The sequence below is a fragment of the Scyliorhinus torazame genome, chromosome 7, assembly GCF_047496885.1.
Source record: "Scyliorhinus torazame isolate Kashiwa2021f chromosome 7, sScyTor2.1, whole genome shotgun sequence".
NCBI classification, from domain to species: domain Eukaryota; kingdom Metazoa; phylum Chordata; class Chondrichthyes; order Carcharhiniformes; family Scyliorhinidae; genus Scyliorhinus; species Scyliorhinus torazame.
In genome coordinates this window covers 149,539,247-149,558,220 of record NC_092713.1, presented here as the reverse complement: position 1 = coordinate 149,558,220, position 18,974 = coordinate 149,539,247, and the positions used below count along the sequence as shown (strand labels likewise).

At 45.8% G+C, this 18,974-nt stretch overlaps 1 protein-coding gene across 1 annotated transcript in view; it reads left to right on the top strand.

Moving 5' to 3' along the window:
• The window catches only part of pappa2 (pappalysin 2), a 726,002-nt gene extending 708,032 nt beyond the window's left edge, over positions 1-17,970 (top strand). The window contains exon 22 of the mRNA XM_072511622.1: positions 13,481-17,970. Coding sequence (XP_072367723.1) covers positions 13,481-13,585 — 105 coding nt within the window. The 3' untranslated portion in view covers positions 13,586-17,970. The remainder of the gene's footprint in view (positions 1-13,480) is intronic.
• The last annotated feature ends 1,004 nt before the right edge of the window (positions 17,971-18,974 follow it).

Genomic DNA, 18,974 nt, shown 5'->3' with positions numbered 1-18,974 from the left:
GAGGGCTTGTTGGCTGCGGACATCTTAGGGGAAAGGAACTGTGGTGACATGTATGGGCGACTGCTAAGGAGGGCTAATGCTCAACTGGAAGAGATGAGGGAGAAGTGGGAGGAGGACTTGGGGTTTGAAATAAGGTGGGGACTCTGGAGCGAAGCACTGCACAGGGACTCCTCCACCTCCACATGTGCAAAGCCTAATGCAGCTAAAAGTGGTACACAGAGTCCACTTAACCAGAACCAGAATGAGCAGGTTCTTCCCAGAGGTGGAGGACAAATGCAAATGGTGCCTGAAGTGTTGGGTGCTCTGAGGTACAGACGAACTAACACGATTGCGATTGGTACAACGCAATTTTATTCTATTAAACTATTTATACATCAGACTTGGTACTCAGCACGTTGTGACTGTGTCAGTGTCTTGCTATGAGGTCCTGGCCCTGTGCCGTCTCCAGATGGACTGCCTAGGAAGTGTCGTGTTTCTTGTTTTATACCGTGTCTGCTCTTGTCTGTGATTGGCTGTCGTGTTATGTGTGCTAATTGGTCCGTTGGTCTGTCTATCATTATGTATGTGTTGTGATGTATGTTTGAATATCATGACAGTGCCAAGGAGGCCCGGCCAACCATGCCCACATGTTCTGGTCTTGCCCCAGACTTATAGGGTTATGGACAGCCTTCTTCGAGGCAATGTCCAATGTGGTGGGGATGAGCGTGGAACCTTGCCCAAGAGGCAGTCTTCATGGTCTCAGAACAGCCAGATCTCTTCATGGGGAGGATGGTCAACGCTCTTGTGCTGCCTCCCCAATTGCCCGCCGGGGAATTCTGTTCAGCTGTTGATCAGCAGCACCACCCAAAGCTGCAGACTGCAGACTGGCTGTCTGACCTATCCGAATTTCTCCAAATGGAGAAATTTAAATTTGCCACCCGAGCAAACTGAGTGTGAGCCGTTCACTCAGTTTTTCCAAGATCTGTTTGTAGCCAACAACTAAGAAGTCAAAGAATAGGAGAGGGTAGCCCCAACACAGCGATGAAGGGAAGTGGGAGGGGGGGCAGGGAGACATGGAACCCAATCATGCCCAACAAAAGAACCAGGGAAGCAGTATCACAGCGACATAACAGGAATTGGGCCCAAGCACTGATGAAGGAAAGAGGCAAAACAAATGACCAAGGGGGTGAAGTGGGAGGGGGAGCTAGGAAAGGAGAAAAGCGGGAGGGAGCAGGGGAAACAACCAGAACAAAAAAAACAATAGGAAACGAAAAACAACAAATTGCAACCACCACTGTAAATAATGCAAGAGAAAGAACAACGATGTATATATGTAAATAATTGAAACCGAACGATGTGTAAAAACTTCTCTTTATCCTATCTCCTATGGTTTGTCCACGCTTATCCTTGTTTTGTATACCACAAAAAACTCAATAAAAACATTTTTTTTAAAAGTCTGAGACAAGACAAGAACATATGGGCCGGGCCGGGCCTCCCTGGCACCATTCACATTTGTCCTCAACCTCCAGAAAGAACCTCCTCATTCGGGTTTTGTTTGGTGTACTCTGTGCACCACCTTTAGTTGTGTTAGGCTCTGCCCTGCACAGTGCCTCGATCCAGAATCCTTCCCCTATCTCTATGTCTAATTCCTCCTCCTATTTTTTTCCATGTCTTGTCCAGGGGGGAACATACCTCCTCCAACAGTTGCCCCTACAGTTTCCCTTCCCTAGGTCACCCGTGTACAGCAGTTCTTCTGCTAACAAGTGTACTGGTCCCTGTGGGTATGTAGCTGTTTCCTTACGGAGAAAGTTTTTGACCTGAATGTATCTCAAGTTGTTTCCTCTTGGCAACTGGAACCTCTCCATGTGTTCCTCCAGGGCTGCTGCTCGATCGTCAGTGCACATGTCCCTAACCGTCAGAGTCCCCTTGTCTGGTCTCCACCTTTTGAAGGTGTTGTCCATTATTGTGGGAGTGAACCTGTGATTGTTGCAGATGGGGGCCATGGTGGAAATTTTAGTTAGGCCAAAGTGTTGCCTCATTCGGTACCACATCCGGAGGGTGGCTATTACCACTGGATTCCTCGAGTATTTGGCCAAGGGGGATGGGAGAGCGGTTGTGGCTAGGAGTCGGAGGGACAGCCCTCTGCAGGAACTCTCCTCCATCTTCACCCACTCTTCTCTCGGTTCCTTCACCCATCCCCGTACTCTTTCTGCGAAAGCTGCCCAGTGGTAGAATTGTACCTTTGGGAGGACCAGGCTTTCCACATTTCTTTCTCTTTGTAGGACCTTATTTTGGATCCTCAGGCTCTTTTTCCCCTCTCTTCCCACTCACACACACACACAAACAAAAAAGGCATGGTTAGTGTGTCGATTGTGTTGAAAAGGGCCTTGGGGATATAGATCAGGAGGGATCTAAACAAGAAGAACCTGGACAGCATGTTAATTTTAATTGTTTGTATTGTCCCTGTGAAGGAGAGTGGGAGTGGGCACCACGTCTGCAGGTCCCTTTTGACTTCCTCCACCAGACTTGTCAGGTTCCATTTGTGGATGCGTGTCCAGTCGTGGGCTACTTGGATCCCCAGGTGTGGTATTATCAGGTATTGCGGTACCTAAGAGGCTGATGACCATTGGTTAAACCTAGGAGTTTACCATTGGCTGTTGATACGTAGCTCCGCCGTGACAGGCGGAGTATAAGATCCGGTGCCGTCCCAGCAGCCTTCACTTTCTGTACCGAAGCTGCTGGGGAACAAGTTCTAGTGGATTAAAGCCTTCAGTTATGAAATCATTTCGTTTTGAGTGTAATTGATCGTGCATCACCAGGTAGCGGAATTTGGTTTGGGTTTGCTTGAACGGCAGTCCCCCCAAGTCCCCACTGCAGTCCCCCCAAGTCCCCACTGCGGATTCACAGGGAAGATCTCGCTCTTGCTCAGGTTAAGCTTGTAACCCGAGAAGGCTCCAAACTAGGAGTTTCATATCTCTTCCATGGTGGTCCGGGTATTCGAGATGTAGAGCAGCAGGTCATCGGCGTAGAGAGAAACTCTATGCTCTTTGTTTCCCCACCTCCTTTGGTTACCTCTCCACCCCTTCGCCGCTCTGAGGTGATCTCCAGTGGCTCGATTGCCAGACCAAACAACAGCGGCATCCCTGCCTCACACCTCTGTGTAGCTGGAAGTATTTAACGCTAGTGGTGTTTGTCCGTATACTCACCATGGGAGCACTGTACAGTAGTTTCATCTGGGAGGTGACCTTTGGTCCAAAGCCAAACCGTTTCAGTACCTCGATGAGTTACTTTCATTCGACTCTTTCAAAGGCGTTTTCTGTGTCCACAGCCATGATCACTTCTGATGTTCTCTCCCTGGATGGGGTCATTATCACATTCAGTGGGCGCCTAATGATCGATGTTCATTGCCTGCCCTTGACAAAACCCATCTGGTCCTCAGTGATTACCTCTGGCACGCAGCTGACCAGCCGCCACATCAAGGTTTCACCAGAATCTTTGCATTTACGTTGAGTAGTGAGATGGGCCTGTAGGACCTGCATTCTGTTGGGTCTTTGTTCTTTTTGGGTATCAGCAATATTGAGGCTTGTGCCAGTGTCAGTGCCAGGGTGCCTCTTACCAGTGAGTCTCTGAACATCTCCCACAGGTGCAGGGCCAATGCTGGCACAAATGTTTGTAGAAGTCTGCGGGGAATCCATCGGGCCACGGCGCCTTCCCCGCCTGCATGGAGTTGATACTCTCCATGACTTTCCTCAGTTCTACAGGGCTTCGAGGCCCCAACTGCTATCTTCCCCCACAACCGACATGCCTGTCAAGGAATTGCTTCATCTTCAAGTCCCCCTCAGGGGACGGGAGGTGTGCTGCCCTCGGTGAAGGTTGCAAAGACTTTGTTGATTCTTTTCTGCCGCAATGACTAGCCTACTGCCTCTGTCTTTAAACTGACCATTTCCCTCATGGCTGCCTGCTTCCTCAGCTGGTGAGCCAGCAGGTAGCTGGCTTTATCTTCATGTCCGTAAAATTTCTCCTGTCTGGAGGAGCTGGTGCTCTGCTTTCCCCGTGGAGAGCAGGTCAAAGTCCATCTGTAGCTTTTTCTTCTCCGCCAACAGCTTTACGGTCGGGGCCGAGGAATACCGCCGATCCACCTCTAGTATGGAGTGGACTAGCTGTTGCCTAGTTACTCTCTCCTTCCTATCTTGTGCACCTTGTAATGTGTTGGGTATGCCGGGCCTGCGAGGACTGTGTTTACTGCAGCAATGAGAGAGGCAGGCTTCCAGCACTTGAAGAAATGCAACTCAATTTTATTGAACTATCATACATACTTTAACTGTGGGTTGACACTATGCTGACTTGACTGGAGACCTGAGGCTAACCTGACCGTCTATCTTACTACCACATGGTGTATGTTCTAGTTGCTGCTCACGGGCTCTGACTGTCTCAGAGGCTGGATCCCAAGAGAGCGGGAAAACTAGTGCCCCCTGGCTTTATAGTGGTTGTGTCCTGTTTGGTGATTGGCTGCTGTGTTCTGTGTGTTCACTGGTCATCCTGTGTGTCAGTCACTGACTGTCTGTGCACCATAATACACCTGTGTGTATATTATGACACCTTGTATGCAATAATCACCCCCCCCCCTCCCTCCCCTCCCCCCCCCCCGCTTATTACCGCCTCCAGGAAAGTGGAGGGTGACACCTCCCTATTCTGGTTGTTGGTAACGTACCCGTCTATGGCCTGTTAAAGCCGTTCGCCGAATGCCTTATTGACCAGGAGGATCGTGCCCAGTCTCCCTGGGGGAGTTGTACCAGACCTGACTCCAACCTCACATCCACGTAGTGTGGAGCATGGTTAAAGACTACGATTGCAGAGTACTCCGTTTCTACTGTCTCTGGAAGCATTGCTAACCCCACTACAAAAAAAGTTGATACTGGTATATACCCTGTGTACCTGGGAGAAGAAGGAGAACTCCTTCTTCCCTAGGTGTGTGAACTTTCACGGATCCATTGCCCCCATCTGTTCCAGGAAAGTGTTCAATTCCTTCACCATGTTTGATTTTCTTTCTGACTTGGGGCTTAATCTGTCCGCCATGGGTCCTACACGTAGTTAAATTCCCCCCCAACCCCCATGATGAGTCAGAGATTTCCCCATCGTTTTCTTCATGAATTCCGCGTTATCCCAAAGAGCAGAGAAAAGTACAGCACAGGAACAGGCCCTTTGACCCTCCAAGCCTCTGTCAACCATGCTGCCCGCCTAAACTGACATTTTCTACACGTCCTGGGTCCGTATACCTCTATTCCCATCCTATTCATGTATTTGTCAAGATGCCCCTTAAATGTCAGTATCGTCCCTGCTTCCACCACCTCCTCTGGCAGCGAGTTCCAGGCACCCACTACCCTCTGTGTAAAAAACCTGCCTCGCACATCTCTTCTCAACCTTGCCCCTTGCAACTTAAACCTATGCCCCGAGTAATTGACCCTTCTACCCTGGGAAAAAGTCTCTGACTATCCAATCTGTCTATGCCACTCATAATTTTGTAGATCTCTATCAGGTCGCCCCTCAACCTCCGTCGTTCCAGTGAGAACAAACCGAGTTTATTCAACCGCTCCTAATAGCTAATGCCCTCCATACCAGGCAACATCCTGGTAAATCTCTTCTGCACCCTCTCCAAAGCCTCAACATCCTTCTGGTAGTGTGGTGACCAGAATTGAACACTATACTCCAAGTGTGGCCTAACTAAGGTTCTATACAGCTGCAACATGACTTGCCAATTCGTATACTCAATGCCCCGGCCAATGAAGGCAAGCATGCTGTATGCCTTCTTGACTACCTTCTCCACCTGTGTTGCCCCTTTCAGTGACCTGTGGACATGTACACCTAGATCTCTCTGACTGTCAATACTCTTGAGGATTCTACCATTCACTGTATATTCCCCACCTGCATTAGACCTTCCAAAATGCATTACCTCACATTTGTCCAGATTAAACTCCATCTGCCATCTCTCCGCCCAAGTCGCCAAACAATCTAAATCCTGCTGTATCCTCTGACAATCCTCATCGTTATCCGCAATTCCACCAACCTTTGTGTCATCTGCACACTTACTAATCTGACCAGTTACATTTTCCTCCAAATCATTTATATATACTACGAACAGCAAAGGTCCCAGCACTGATCCCTGAGGAACACCACTAGTCACAGCCTTCCAATCAGAAAGGCACTCTTCCATTGCTACTCTCTGCCTTCTATGACCTAGCCAGTTCTGTATCCATCTTGCTAGCTCACCCCTGATCCCATGTGACTTCACCTTTTGTACCAGTGTGCCGTGAGGGACCTTGTCAACGGCCTTACTGAAGTCCATATAGACATCATCCACTGCCCTACCTTTGTGACCTCTTCGAAAAACTCTATCAAGTTAGTGAGACATAACCTCCCCTTCACAAAACCATGCTGTCTCTCACTAATACGTCCATTTGCTTCCAAATGGGAGTAGATCCTGTCTCGAAGAATTCTCTCCAGTAATTTCCCTACCACTGACGTAAGGCTCACCGGCCTGTAGTTCCCTGGATTATCCTTGCTACCCTTCTTAAACAGAGGGACAACCTTGGCTATGCTCCAGTTCTCTGGGACAACACCTGAAGACAGTGAGGATCCAAAGATTTCTGTCAAGGCCTCAGCAATTTCCTCTCTAGCCTCCTTCAGTATTCTGGGGTAAATCCCATCAGACCCTAGGGACTTATCTACCTTAATATTGTTCAAGACGCCCAACACCTCGCCTTTTTGGATCTCAATGTGACCCAGGCTATCTACATACCCTTCTCCAGACTCAACATCCATCAATTCATTCTCTTTGGTGAATACTGATGCAAAGTATTCATTTAGTACCTCGCCCATTTCCTCTGGCTTCACCCATAGATTCCCTTGCCTATCCTTCAGTGGGCCAACCCTTTCCCTAGCTACCCTCTTGCTTTTTATGTACGTGTAAAAAGCCTTGGGACTTTCCTTCACCCTATTTGCCAATGACTTTTCGTGACCCCTTTTAGCCCACCTGACGCCTTGCTTAAGTTCCTTCCTACTTTCCTTATATTCCACACAGGCTTTGTCTGTTCCCAGCCTTCTAGCCCTGACAAATGCCTCCTTTTTCATTTTGTCGAGGCCTACAATATCTCTCGTTATCCAAGGTTCCCGAAATTTGCCGTATTTATCCTTCTTCCGCACAGGAACATGCCAGTCCTGAATTCCTTTCAACTGACATTTGAAAGCCTCCCACATGTCAGATGTTGATTTACCCTCAAACATCCGCCCCCAATCTAGGTTCTTCAGTTCCCGCCTAATATTATTAAAATGAGCCTTCCCCCAATTTAGCACATTCACCAGAGGACCACTCTTATCCTCGTCCATCAGCACTTTAAAACTTACTGAATTGTGGCCACTGTTCCCAAAATGCTCCCCTACTGAAACTTCTACCACCTGTCCGGGCTCATTCCCCAATACCAGGTCCAGTACAGCCCCTTCCCTAGTTGGACTATCTACATGTTGCTTTAAGAAGCCCTCCTGGATGCTCCTTACAAACTCTGCCCCGTCTAAGCCCCTGACACTAAGTGAGCCAGTCAATATTGGGGAAGTTGAAGTCTCCCATCACAACAACCCTGATGTTTTTACTCCTTTCCAAAATCTGTCTACCTATCTGCTCCTCTATCTCCCGCTGGCTGTTGGGAGGCCTGTAGTAAACCCCCAACATTGTGACTGCACCCATCTTATTCCTGATCTCTACCCATATAGCCTCGCTGCCCTCTGAGGTGTCCTCCCGTAGTGCAGCTGTGATATTCTCCCTAACTAGTAGCGCAACTCCGCCACCCCTTTTACATCCCCCTCTATCCCACCTGAAACATCTAAATCCTGGAACGTTTAGCTGCCAATTCTGTCCTTTCCTCAACCAGGTCTCTGTAATGGCAACAACATCATAGTTCCAAGTACTAATCCAAGCTCTAAGTTCATCTGCCTTACCCGTAATACTTCTTGCATCAAAACATATGCACGTCAGGCCACCAGATCCGCTGTTTTCAGCAGCATCTCCCTAGTTCTGCCTCAGAGCTTTCATCTTCTGACCTATTGCTCCGGAACCCACCCCCCTGCCATACTAGTTTAAACCCAGTTGGGAGCATATACATTTACAAGGGCCACTGGTGCCCCTTCCACTGTTGGCCCGTGGCTGCTTCATCACTTTGCAGTTTGGCTGGAGTGGCCTGTGGGCTCTGTCTACTTCTGGGGCTTGGAGATGCTTTCCCCTCCAACAGGATTGCCCAGCATCTGGGCCATGTACTCCATAGGGTTCTGCCCTCTGTACCCTTTGGAAGGCCCACAATGCAGAGCTTATTACGGTGCGACAGGTTCTCTTGGTTTTCAACCTTCTCCCTTAGCATGTTTATGATTTTTGTCCACATGATTTTCATTGTGGCGGCCACCTTCAGAATGCTTCAGATCGAGAAATCAGAGACATCTCCAGGTATTATTTGTTTAGAATTCTCCTGCATTTTTGCCATGACACCTCACTGGACTTCTGCTATATCATTGATGTTCAGTTATGCTCCAGAATTCCCATGGGATCTAATTATTGTAATAATTTTTATTAGTGTCACAAGTAGGCTTACGTTAACACTGCAATGAAGTTACTGTGAAAATCCCCCAGTCGCCACACTCTGGTGCCTGTTCAGGTACATGGAGGGAGAATTTCAGAATGTCCAATTCACCTAACAAGCACGTCTTCCGGGACTTGTCGGAGGAAACCAGAACACCCGGAGGAAACCCACGCAAACACAGCGAGATCATACATACTCCACACAGCCAGTGACTCAAGCCCAGAATCGAACCCGGGTCCCTGGAGCTGTGAAGCAACAGTGCTAACCACTGTGCTACCGTGCCCCCAAACACCTCTCTATAGAATTGACTTCCAAAAGACTACCCTTCCTGGCCCTCTGACTCCCCTTTGTCCCAACCTCAGCATCTGTCACCCTACCCATCCTTCCCTCTGTCATTTTGCACAGTTCTGGCACCCTACCGCACTTCCACATACTCACTTACCTCATTTAAGCTCATTCAGTAATTCAGTGAAAAGCTATTTAAATGTCCCACAGCTTTTCAGCGTGCTAGTGAATGAACACTTACCAAAATACAGCAGCCAGTGCTTTAAAAAGTGGGGACGTGGTTTGGCCTGGCTTTCCTGATGATCGAGTTCTGCGAAGGACTCCCAGAACAGGTAGGCTCTGCATTTCTGAAGAGGCGCAGTTAAGATGTCCGGGCCAGAAATGTGGAACTTTGGTTCAAAGTAAGAAATTAGGAGCAGAATGGCAATTGACGGTGATTGACATTCCTCTGAAGTTATAGCCCACGTTAGCTTGTTGTACATTATCTACCCAGAGGCATCTATAGTCTTGGGCATGAAGGTATATTCAACATCAACCAAATCCTTGTATTATTTCAGTTTCTGTTGAGATGTCTGCTCTTTCTAGGCCTTGTGGAAAACAGTGAGAATGTCCTATCAATTCGATGAGGCACCTTACCTACAAGTCACTACTGGCTTGACCACAATAAAGCTTTGCTGCAGCTGCACTGGCTTCTGCATTGAGCAACTCTTCAGTCATATCAGTCTTCATCTCAGCTCCCCTTGGCCTTGTCTACTTTTACTATCTCTCAGTCTTCCCTAAATTGCTTCCTCTGTATAAACTCATCTATTTATATTCAAGAACACCCCCTTCCTGTGGCTACCTCCTGTGAACTCTCGAGTCTGGTTTCCCTTCATAAACAATTCACCATGCTTTCCCCCTGCTCTCACTTTTTAACCCTATCTCCTCTTTTTCCATTTCAGGACTCACATCCTGCTCGCTTGACCCTATTCTCCTAATTTACTGAGCACCCTAATCTCCATGCTATTTGGTATTATAACTTGCACCTTGTCTCAAGTATTGACTTCTCCATTTCAAAATGCTGTCATCACTGCCCTCAAAAACTCATCTTTGTCTTCGCAAACTACTGCCTCATCTTCCACTTCCCTTTCCTCTTTGAATGTCTCTCCACTCTATGTTCAACTCGCCCGCCAGGTTTTTATCCTGCCCACATTGTTCCACGTGACAGTATCCTACACCCTTTTCCATTGTCCAACTTGGTGTCATTTGCCTTGCCTGGTCACACTGCACTGTTCAGATTATCACCAGCAAATGGCTTCACTTTCAGCCATCCCATCAGTGCCTCTATCTACAAACTGCCCCCCCCCCCCACCCAAATCTCATCTCATCTACCAGCAGATCTATTGTTGAACTTGCCTGGAATTGGACATCTAACATGCCTGATGAAACAAGTGGAGATTCAACACCTCGAAGAGGCAGTTCTGAGGTTTTATGCCGTGACAATGGACCAGGGTGGTGGAAGAGCGAGTATTGGGGTACTTATCAAAGATTATTAGCTCTTAGTCAAAGAACCTGACCTGTGCATATACTGCCGCTCATCTGTACTATATTGTACACGTCATCTACTTTACTGTCAATTCAATTGCCATTTTTCACATAAACATTGTACCGATGGATTTGTACTATAAATTGAATTGTATTGACAGTTTTGAGGGGAAAAACACCCTCGTCACTTGATTAATTGGGATCAATACAGTTTCCACAGTTATGTGGCTGCTCTGCATTAGGGGCAAACATCTCAGTGCTACTGATCGAGACAAGCCTCACAAGATCCTATCCCTTTGCTGCCGACTACTCAGTTGGTCAACTGCCTCCCCGCCTACCCCATCAATGCCTTTCTTACCTACTTAAAGGTTCAGCCCTGCAGTGCAGTACAGCTGCCAGGTTTTCTTCTCAATCCCCAGTTGGCCATTGTCCTGAACAAATTCAAACGAAGTCCAACCATAAATGTGATTCTGGTCAGTAATGGGCAGTAATGACAATTAATTAGAGGTACAATTGAAATGGCAGGCTGGACCACAGTGATCCTGCATATTACAGCAGTATTTCTTATGTCTAGAGACTTTTTGGAATATTAACTGGGCATAGTGAATAGTGAAATGAAATGAAAATCGCTTGTCACAAGTAGGCTTCAAATGAAGTTACTGTGAAAAGCCCCTAGTGCATGGGTGTGGGGGTTAAAAGGAATGAAGAATCCATTTTATCAGTGAGAAAGGGACAAGGGGACAGATTGGAGATTTTCACAACGAGGGATTGATAGAGGAAGGATAGTAGTGCTAACTATAACCTTGGAACCTTATAAGAAACAACGAATGGCAAAATTTCAGAGCTTGACTATATTGCCTGGTGAATAAATTAACATGAGCTGAATGAACATCATTTTGCAATTCTATTATGAACCACAGCAGAGATGCCAAGGGGACATTGGAGTTTTGCCCTCGGGATAACTTTTCTTTCAGTCGAGGCTGCGGTGAAGGGCATCAAATAAAGCTCGTCTGAAGATGATTAAATTGTGGATTATGATTTGGGCAACACCAAGGGAAAGGCAGAGGTGGAGTAGGATGATGATTCTCAGGTGAAATGCATCAAATGTCAAGTTACAGTCGGCCAAAGTTTCACAGCTTGTGGTTGATTGCATTGGTTTTGCTGGTATTTATTTGGAAGGGGTTTTGGTTCATCAAAGTCTGAACAGTTTAAGAAAAGACTTTAAGTGCTGGCTTTTCTTTTTTGTAGGTTAAAGGTAGCTAAACATTCATAGAATCATAGAATCCCTACAGTGCAGAAGGAGACCATTCAGCCCATTGAGTCTGCACAGACCGTCTGAAAGAGCTCTCCACCTAGGCCCATGTACCCACCTCATCCCCATAACCCAGTAACCCCACCTGACATTTTTAGCACTAAGGGGCAATTTAGCATGGCCAATACACCTATCATTTGTCTCTGGTTCACCAGGAGAACTGCAGCATGACTGCTCAGTGCGAAGGGTTGATGCATTTGTCACATGTTGGTAGTAGCCTACAGCCATGGTGTGAACACCATGAGATGGTGCTCCTGTCCTGATGATGCAGAGCTAAGAGCACCTCAAGAAGGTTGATTACGCGGCTTGTCTATGGATCTGCAATCCAATTCCCAGACTATTTCGTGGGGAACATCCAGCCTGATCAAAAATTAAGACCACAATCTTCTACTTTGAAGCTACATTCTGAAACTTTGTATAGCATGGCATCTTGCGGCAAGCCTAATTAGTTTGACTTTATACCGCACATTCTAGCTGAAAAGAGCTTTGCCGTGTAAGTTGCTGGAAGTGTGAGCTATAAACAAGGGCGATGGGATCTTGGTGATCGATGGAACCAACACTTAACCTATGAGATTAAAGGATTGAGAAGTAAACTGAAGAATCACGGAGGAGGATGGATTAGTGTGAAATCAAATTCAGAAAGAGAAATAAAGAAGGAAAGTCACATTTTGAATCAGTGGGGGAAATAAGAAAAAGAAACAAATTAAAATTTGATATATTTTTTTAAGTCTTCAACAACAATTCACTATCTGATGGAATGTGACTGGTGCATTTCTGAACCAGAGAGTTTGATTGACAGTTGCTAACAACAGCTATGCTGATAAAAGGGTACTTGTGCTGCTAATTACTAGACTTGAATTTCTGTGACGAGTTTAAAACTCTAAATTTGGCAACTTCATGAAACCCACGCGTGACAAAGGGCAAGATGATGTCTTTGTAAAACTATAGCGGAGTGACACAAATCAACCAGTACCTTTGATGATTTGCAATTTATGGGGTTTCTCTGCCTCACCACAAGTTGCCAGGGTGCCCAGGTGGCACTGCCAGGGTACCAGGCTGGCAGGACCAATGTGCTTGGGTGGCAGGCTGGCACTGCCAGCGATCGGGTCCTGGGGGGCCTTGCCCATGACAGAGGGATAAGGAGGGGTTCCAGGAGCCACGGAAAGGTTTCGAGGGGTTAAAATGGGAGACCCTAAAAGCAGGAGGGGACCTTAAGGTGGTGGAGGGTATAGAGATCAGGACATCTGGTCAAAATGGGGTTTCACTCCGAACTGCGTGGCTTGCCAGTGCAGGAAAAGAGCCTCAGTGCGGCCTCGATGAGGAGAAACTCCCCGAGGCCAGAAAACTGGCAAAGTGCTGGTGAGCAGTGAGGTGAATCTCGGCACTGCAGAAACTCCCGCCAAAGGCGCCTGAAAACGGACTTTTCAGGCGCCTTAGATTTATGTACGCTGAATCGCGCCGGTTATTTTCTATCCAACCCCAGCCCTCCATTTAGGTGGGAACTGCACTGTGAAATCTATTTCACAATATAAACCAACATTTCTCAAAGTGCTGGCCAAAACTGATGGAGAATCCACTTTCCGTTTAAAGTAGGTTTGTGGAAAAATAAACTCTTTACAGGCTAACCGACCATGAAATTGCCAGATTCCTGCTACAGTTCAATAGGTCATCCTCAGGGTTGATCTTGTACGTCCTGCTGTTCTTTTTCTTTAATCCTGACTGTGTCACATTCATGCTCTTTCCACTTGCTCCCCCACAGGTGATTCCTTTTGCTGCTGACTGTGACGAACAAGACGAATGTACGTGCCGGGACCCTGAGGCTGAGGAGAACCGTCAGAAAGAAATAGAGCTCAGATTTCACTAGCACGCAAGAGAAATAGATGCCGTGTACTCCAGCCAGCAGCATTCTGGCCTCAGACCAGCAGTAATGCCACAACCGCACATTATTTTGTTATATTCAAGAAAAACGGGGGAATGAGAGGCAATGGTTTCTTTTTTGTTGTCTACGAGCTTATGAAGACCAGGGTCAGGGATACAATCTGTGGTCTTAACTACGGGCATGAATGACATTAATTCAGCAGTTTCACTCCGAGATCTAGAGGGTAGGCAGCATCGGGATCAGACTGTGCAGCACACAGTGGCTGATGTGATCCATGCTCCCCTCAATTGTATTGATACTACTAGACTTGCTCTTCTAACCGGGCATCTCTTTTCCTTCTTCCACTGCAACTCATTACTTCCCAGGACTTCAAAACTGTGGAACTCTATGCCTCCATTATTCTTCCTTTCCGGTTTCAAGCTAGACTTCATCCAGCCATTACTATTGATTTATCCGATCTTTCCTCCTGATCTCAATCTTGCAGACATCCCTTCCGGTGAGCCTTCATCAAGGTTATGTCACCTGAGACTGCTTGATAATGCCACGAGCTGTGAAAATTCATCCAGTCTATCAGGATCAGATCATTCTCTTGGTATTACAGAGATCATAGAAAAGACAGGTGGGGAGCTTGGCTGACCATGTCAAAATATATCACAGACCACTATCAGCCCCACCTATTGTTAGTTCAAATCCATATTTAAAGAACAAACAAAAACAGAGGTTGGTTGATTATGAATTATATTCTGACAAAGGGGATTGAGTGATTTATGAATCTATAATGTTCACACTTCTCTAAAAACAAATCTGTGGTATCAATAAAGAGATTCAGCACCCTGCCAAAATCGTGGCCTGTGTTAAGCCGTAGTCACATCGTCCAATTTAGTAGCAAGGTGTAGTTCACCAATGTAATGGACTCAGTAGTATGTCCACTTCATGATCATTGATAGTCTCACCACCCCAGCTTTAAGAATATAATTAGAATGAGGGGAAGCCAACCAAGTCAATCAGATCGGATATAGGAGTGGGGAAAGGTAGAGTAAATGGAATGATGCAACACAGGAGACCATGTCACCTCTTGTGCCTGTACTGGTTCTCTGAAAGGGATATCCAATTAGTTCCATTTTCATGCTCCTTCTCCACAGCAATGTATATTTCTGCTCCAATTATGTATTCAATTTCCTTTCAGAAATGATTGATTCTGCTGCCATCACCCTTTCAGGTAGCGCATTCCCGATCACAAGAATTCACTACATTTCCCCCCACTAAGTTCACTTCTTATTCTTTTGCCAGTCACTCTAAATCAGCACTTCTGCCACCAATAAATGGTTTCTCCTTATTTACTCCACCAAAATCATTTATGATTTTGAATACCTCAAGTCTCCTAATCTCTGCTCTAAGGAGAATAATGCCAGCTTCTCCAAACTCTTGACCCGACTGAAGTCCCTCATCCCTGTTGTCCTTCCAGTAAATCTCTTTTGCATCCTCTCTGAGGCCTTGACATTCCTATCTAAAATGTGGCACCCAGAATTGTACACTATACTCTAGTTGAGGCCTAACCAGTGTTTTATAAAGGTTTAGCATAACTTCCTTGCTTTTGCACTCTATGGGCGATGCTTGGTTTTATCAATAGAGCAATATTTTTTTTATTAGCCTTCTCATCTTGCCCTGCCATCTTCGCCATTTTGTATACATAAGCTTCCAAGTCTCTCTCTTCTCACACCTCCTTTAAATTTACACTAGTTAAATCAAATAACTTTTTTGTTTTCTTTCCTATTTACATCCCATTGGGAATAAGGAAAAGGCCTATTGATTCGGAGTATTGCTGTGGAATTAATCAGATCTTGAAGAAACAAGACCTCGATTGGCTGGAGCAATGAGTTAGTCATTGTTTCACGTATGGGATTTGGTTCCAATTCTGCCTTCAGTGCAAATATTGCTGTAAAGTTTTTTTTAAAAGGCCTGTTTTGAACATCAACTGTGGCTCTGTTGGTGGCACTCTCATCCCTTGAGTCAGAAAGTTGTGGACTGAAGTCCCACTCCAGGGCTTGAACACAAAAGTTAAGGTTAAAACTCCAGTGAAGCACTGTCAAACGTGCTGCCTTTCAGATGAGACGCTAAACTGAGGCCCTGGCCGTCTTCACAAGTGGATGCGAAAGATCCCGTTGTGCAATTCTGAAGAAGAGCAGGTGTCCTGGCCAATATCTATCCCATAAATAACGTCACAGAAACAGATTATGTCATTGTTATCACATTGCTATTATTGGCAGCTTGCTGTGTGGAAATTGGCTACACTACATTTGCTACACTACAACAGTGACTACTCCTCACAGATTTACTCATTAGCTATAAAGCACTTTTGGGACATCCTGTGATTGTGAAAAGCGTTATATAAATGTAAGTTTCGCTTTTTTTATATTCCGCTCGCCACCTTTAACCTCATCATATTCAGCACGGTCATATCTATGGCTAGAGAGAGAGAAATCCCGCACCTCTGTGGTGCAGTGTTTGGACTGAGCGAAGGGAACTTTGTCCGACATTTGTTTATCCGAGATCAGCAGCATAATAATTCTGAGCTGGTTGGTGAAGATCATTCTGCGTGTGCAGCTCAACAGGTGCATCAAAATAACCAAACATTTGAAGAAAACAACAAGAGATTGAGCAAAGAAATTGTGATCCAAAACTGTAGACTGATGCATCCCAGGAGGAGGCCATTTGCCCCATCATGACTGTCGGTTATCTGAAAGAGCTGTCCAGTTAGTCCTACTCTTGTCCTTCCTCCAGAGCCTTAAATGTTTTCCTTTTTAGAAACATCAGTCAATTATATTAATATTATATGAATTATCCATTTGACTCCTTTTCTCTGCGTCATCATTCTTATTTAAGCTTTCCTGTCAAGTTTGACTATGGGGACAGTGCACCTACCTCAGTCTTTCTTTACTCCTCTTTACATCCTTGCTGTTGTCCTTTAGTCAGTCACATCAGTTCATCCACTGCAAAAGTTCAGTGAATGGAGAATGGATCTTAAATTGAAGGACATTTGAAAGTATTATTCAGTTGCTGCAACGCATCGTCCTCACACACTGACCTAAGTGAAAAATAACCTTTTGCAGAATATTCGTTATACTTTGGGTACTTAAAGATTCCAAACCACCTCATAATCCCTAAAGCTTTGCCCTCACAATCCCCCTCTCATTTCCTTAGGATGGCAACTTTCCAATAAATCCCAGTTTGAGACCTATGTAATGCCATCAACCTGGCGCATAAAGTATATTTTAAAATTTGATTACAAATGATGGAACAAAAAAACATGCTGTGAGTCTTGTAGTCAAATTAGTAACGGAGACTTCACGCCAACGCAAAGACGAGCATTTCGGAAATTATAATTGGGGCCATTTCTCTAACAGGCGGCCAACATGCAACACACAAGTCTTTTGCCTACTGCAGGTGTAGAACATTTATCTGATTAACTTGTCTCAAAATTGGTGTAGTTTAACACAGCTGATACACACTCCGGGCGGGATTCTCCATTCCCTGAGCCGCGTGTTTTTGGCGATGTGCCGTTCGCTGGTGGTGGAATTCTATCCTCCTATCGCTTGTCAATGGGATTTCCCATTGAAGCCACCCTACACCGCCGGGAAACCCTCAGGTTGGGGTGCACTGCCAGTGGGAAAAGTGAATCACAATGGTTGGAGAATTCTGACCAGAAGTCTCTCACACACCATCACAGCCACAGCCTATCCTGGTCTCAAAACCAAATCCTGAATTACCATTGAATACATCACAGTGAGGTTCAAGCGTACCGCTGCAGTTTCAAGATGCACTCACACCATCTACTTTGCAGGTATGAGTCCGTAGCTTAGGTTAGAGAGTGCCCAGCAATGTTAAGATAATGGAGCATATTTTGATTGCTTTATTAACTTGCTTCATGAATCACCAGTCTCCACATAGACTAACACAAAATCCAAGATGTATTCGTCAATTTAAACTGCAGTTTGTTTTACTGCTTATAGCAGCAGAATACGCTTTTTTTGAAAATAGCATCGTTTTGGAAGATTTGTTTCAATAAGTCTTCTCAATTTCTTTTCCTCTCCAGAAATGAGAGTACCCAATCTCCAGCCCTATTACTGAAACCTTTATCCATTCATTAGTATACTCTGCCACACATTGTAATACATTCTTCAACCACGTGAAGCTGCTGTCGTAAGGTTCAAAGCTTAATCATAGGTAGGTTTTCAATACATGAAAAAATATCCCGTCTCGGAATCACACTGCACCAGCTGCCTCTGGTTGAGAGCAGATGCCAGCATTAAAATGTTACCAAATTAAACCAAAGTGTCCAGCAACCCCCCCCGCCCCCCCCCCCCCCCCTCCACCCCCACCCCAGCCCCGCACTTGCTTCTCATCAGATTTTGGTTAAAAACAAATAAACAGGTGGCTTGGACACACTTTAGAATCCCACAACATTGCTGTGTCAATCCCCCCACCCCCACCATCCCTCCTTTGCACACTGTCAATGATGTGTTAGCCATTTTCATCTGGGCAACAACACCTCAATAACAGCGACAGCATTTTGCATCTAACTAATGGAGGAGACAAATGTATGTTTTGAACTAGCACAGGCTATCTGATTTCACTTGTCCTGAGGGGCAGTGGTGACAGGCAGTTTGGTAGAAGAGTGACATGACACTGGTGACATTTTCTGTGGCATGGACTATTTTGTTAAAAGTTGTCCTTTCACTTTGGATGGACCATTCTGCCTTTGTGAATACGGACAGTTACATATAATCAGCACTGTGCTCAGTTCCAGCCAAGCAAGGCCTTGATTTTAAACCTTGTCTTCAAATTCCCCCATGAACTCACCCAGCTCTATCTCAGAAAATGTTTCCAGTCCTTCAGGCTGTGCAAGAGGCCAAAATTGGAAGAATACAGGTGCCTTGAAGGCTTGACTGGCTGGAGGAGAGGGGGGGGGGGGGGGACGTTGGACAGAGGGATTTGAAAGTGAGGATTTTAAAATTGAGGCGCTGTTGGTTCAGGAGCCTGTCAATGCCTGTAAGCATGGGTTTGAGACTTGAAGTGAGTTAAGATACAGGTAACATATTATTTGATGACCAAAAGTTTATGTTGAGCGAATGATCAGAGCCTGGACAGGAGAGCATTGGGTTGGTCAAGTCTAGAAGTAACAAAAGCATGAATGAGACGGTCCATCAACAAATGAGCTGAGGGAATCAATGTTATGGAGGTAGAAGTAGGCAGTCTTGGTGATTGTGATTGGAAACTCATTTTAGGGTCAAACATAACACCAAGATTGTGAATGGTTTTGCTTAGTTTAAGGCATTTTCCAGGATTGGAAATATTGGTCAGGTGTTTGTGGCAG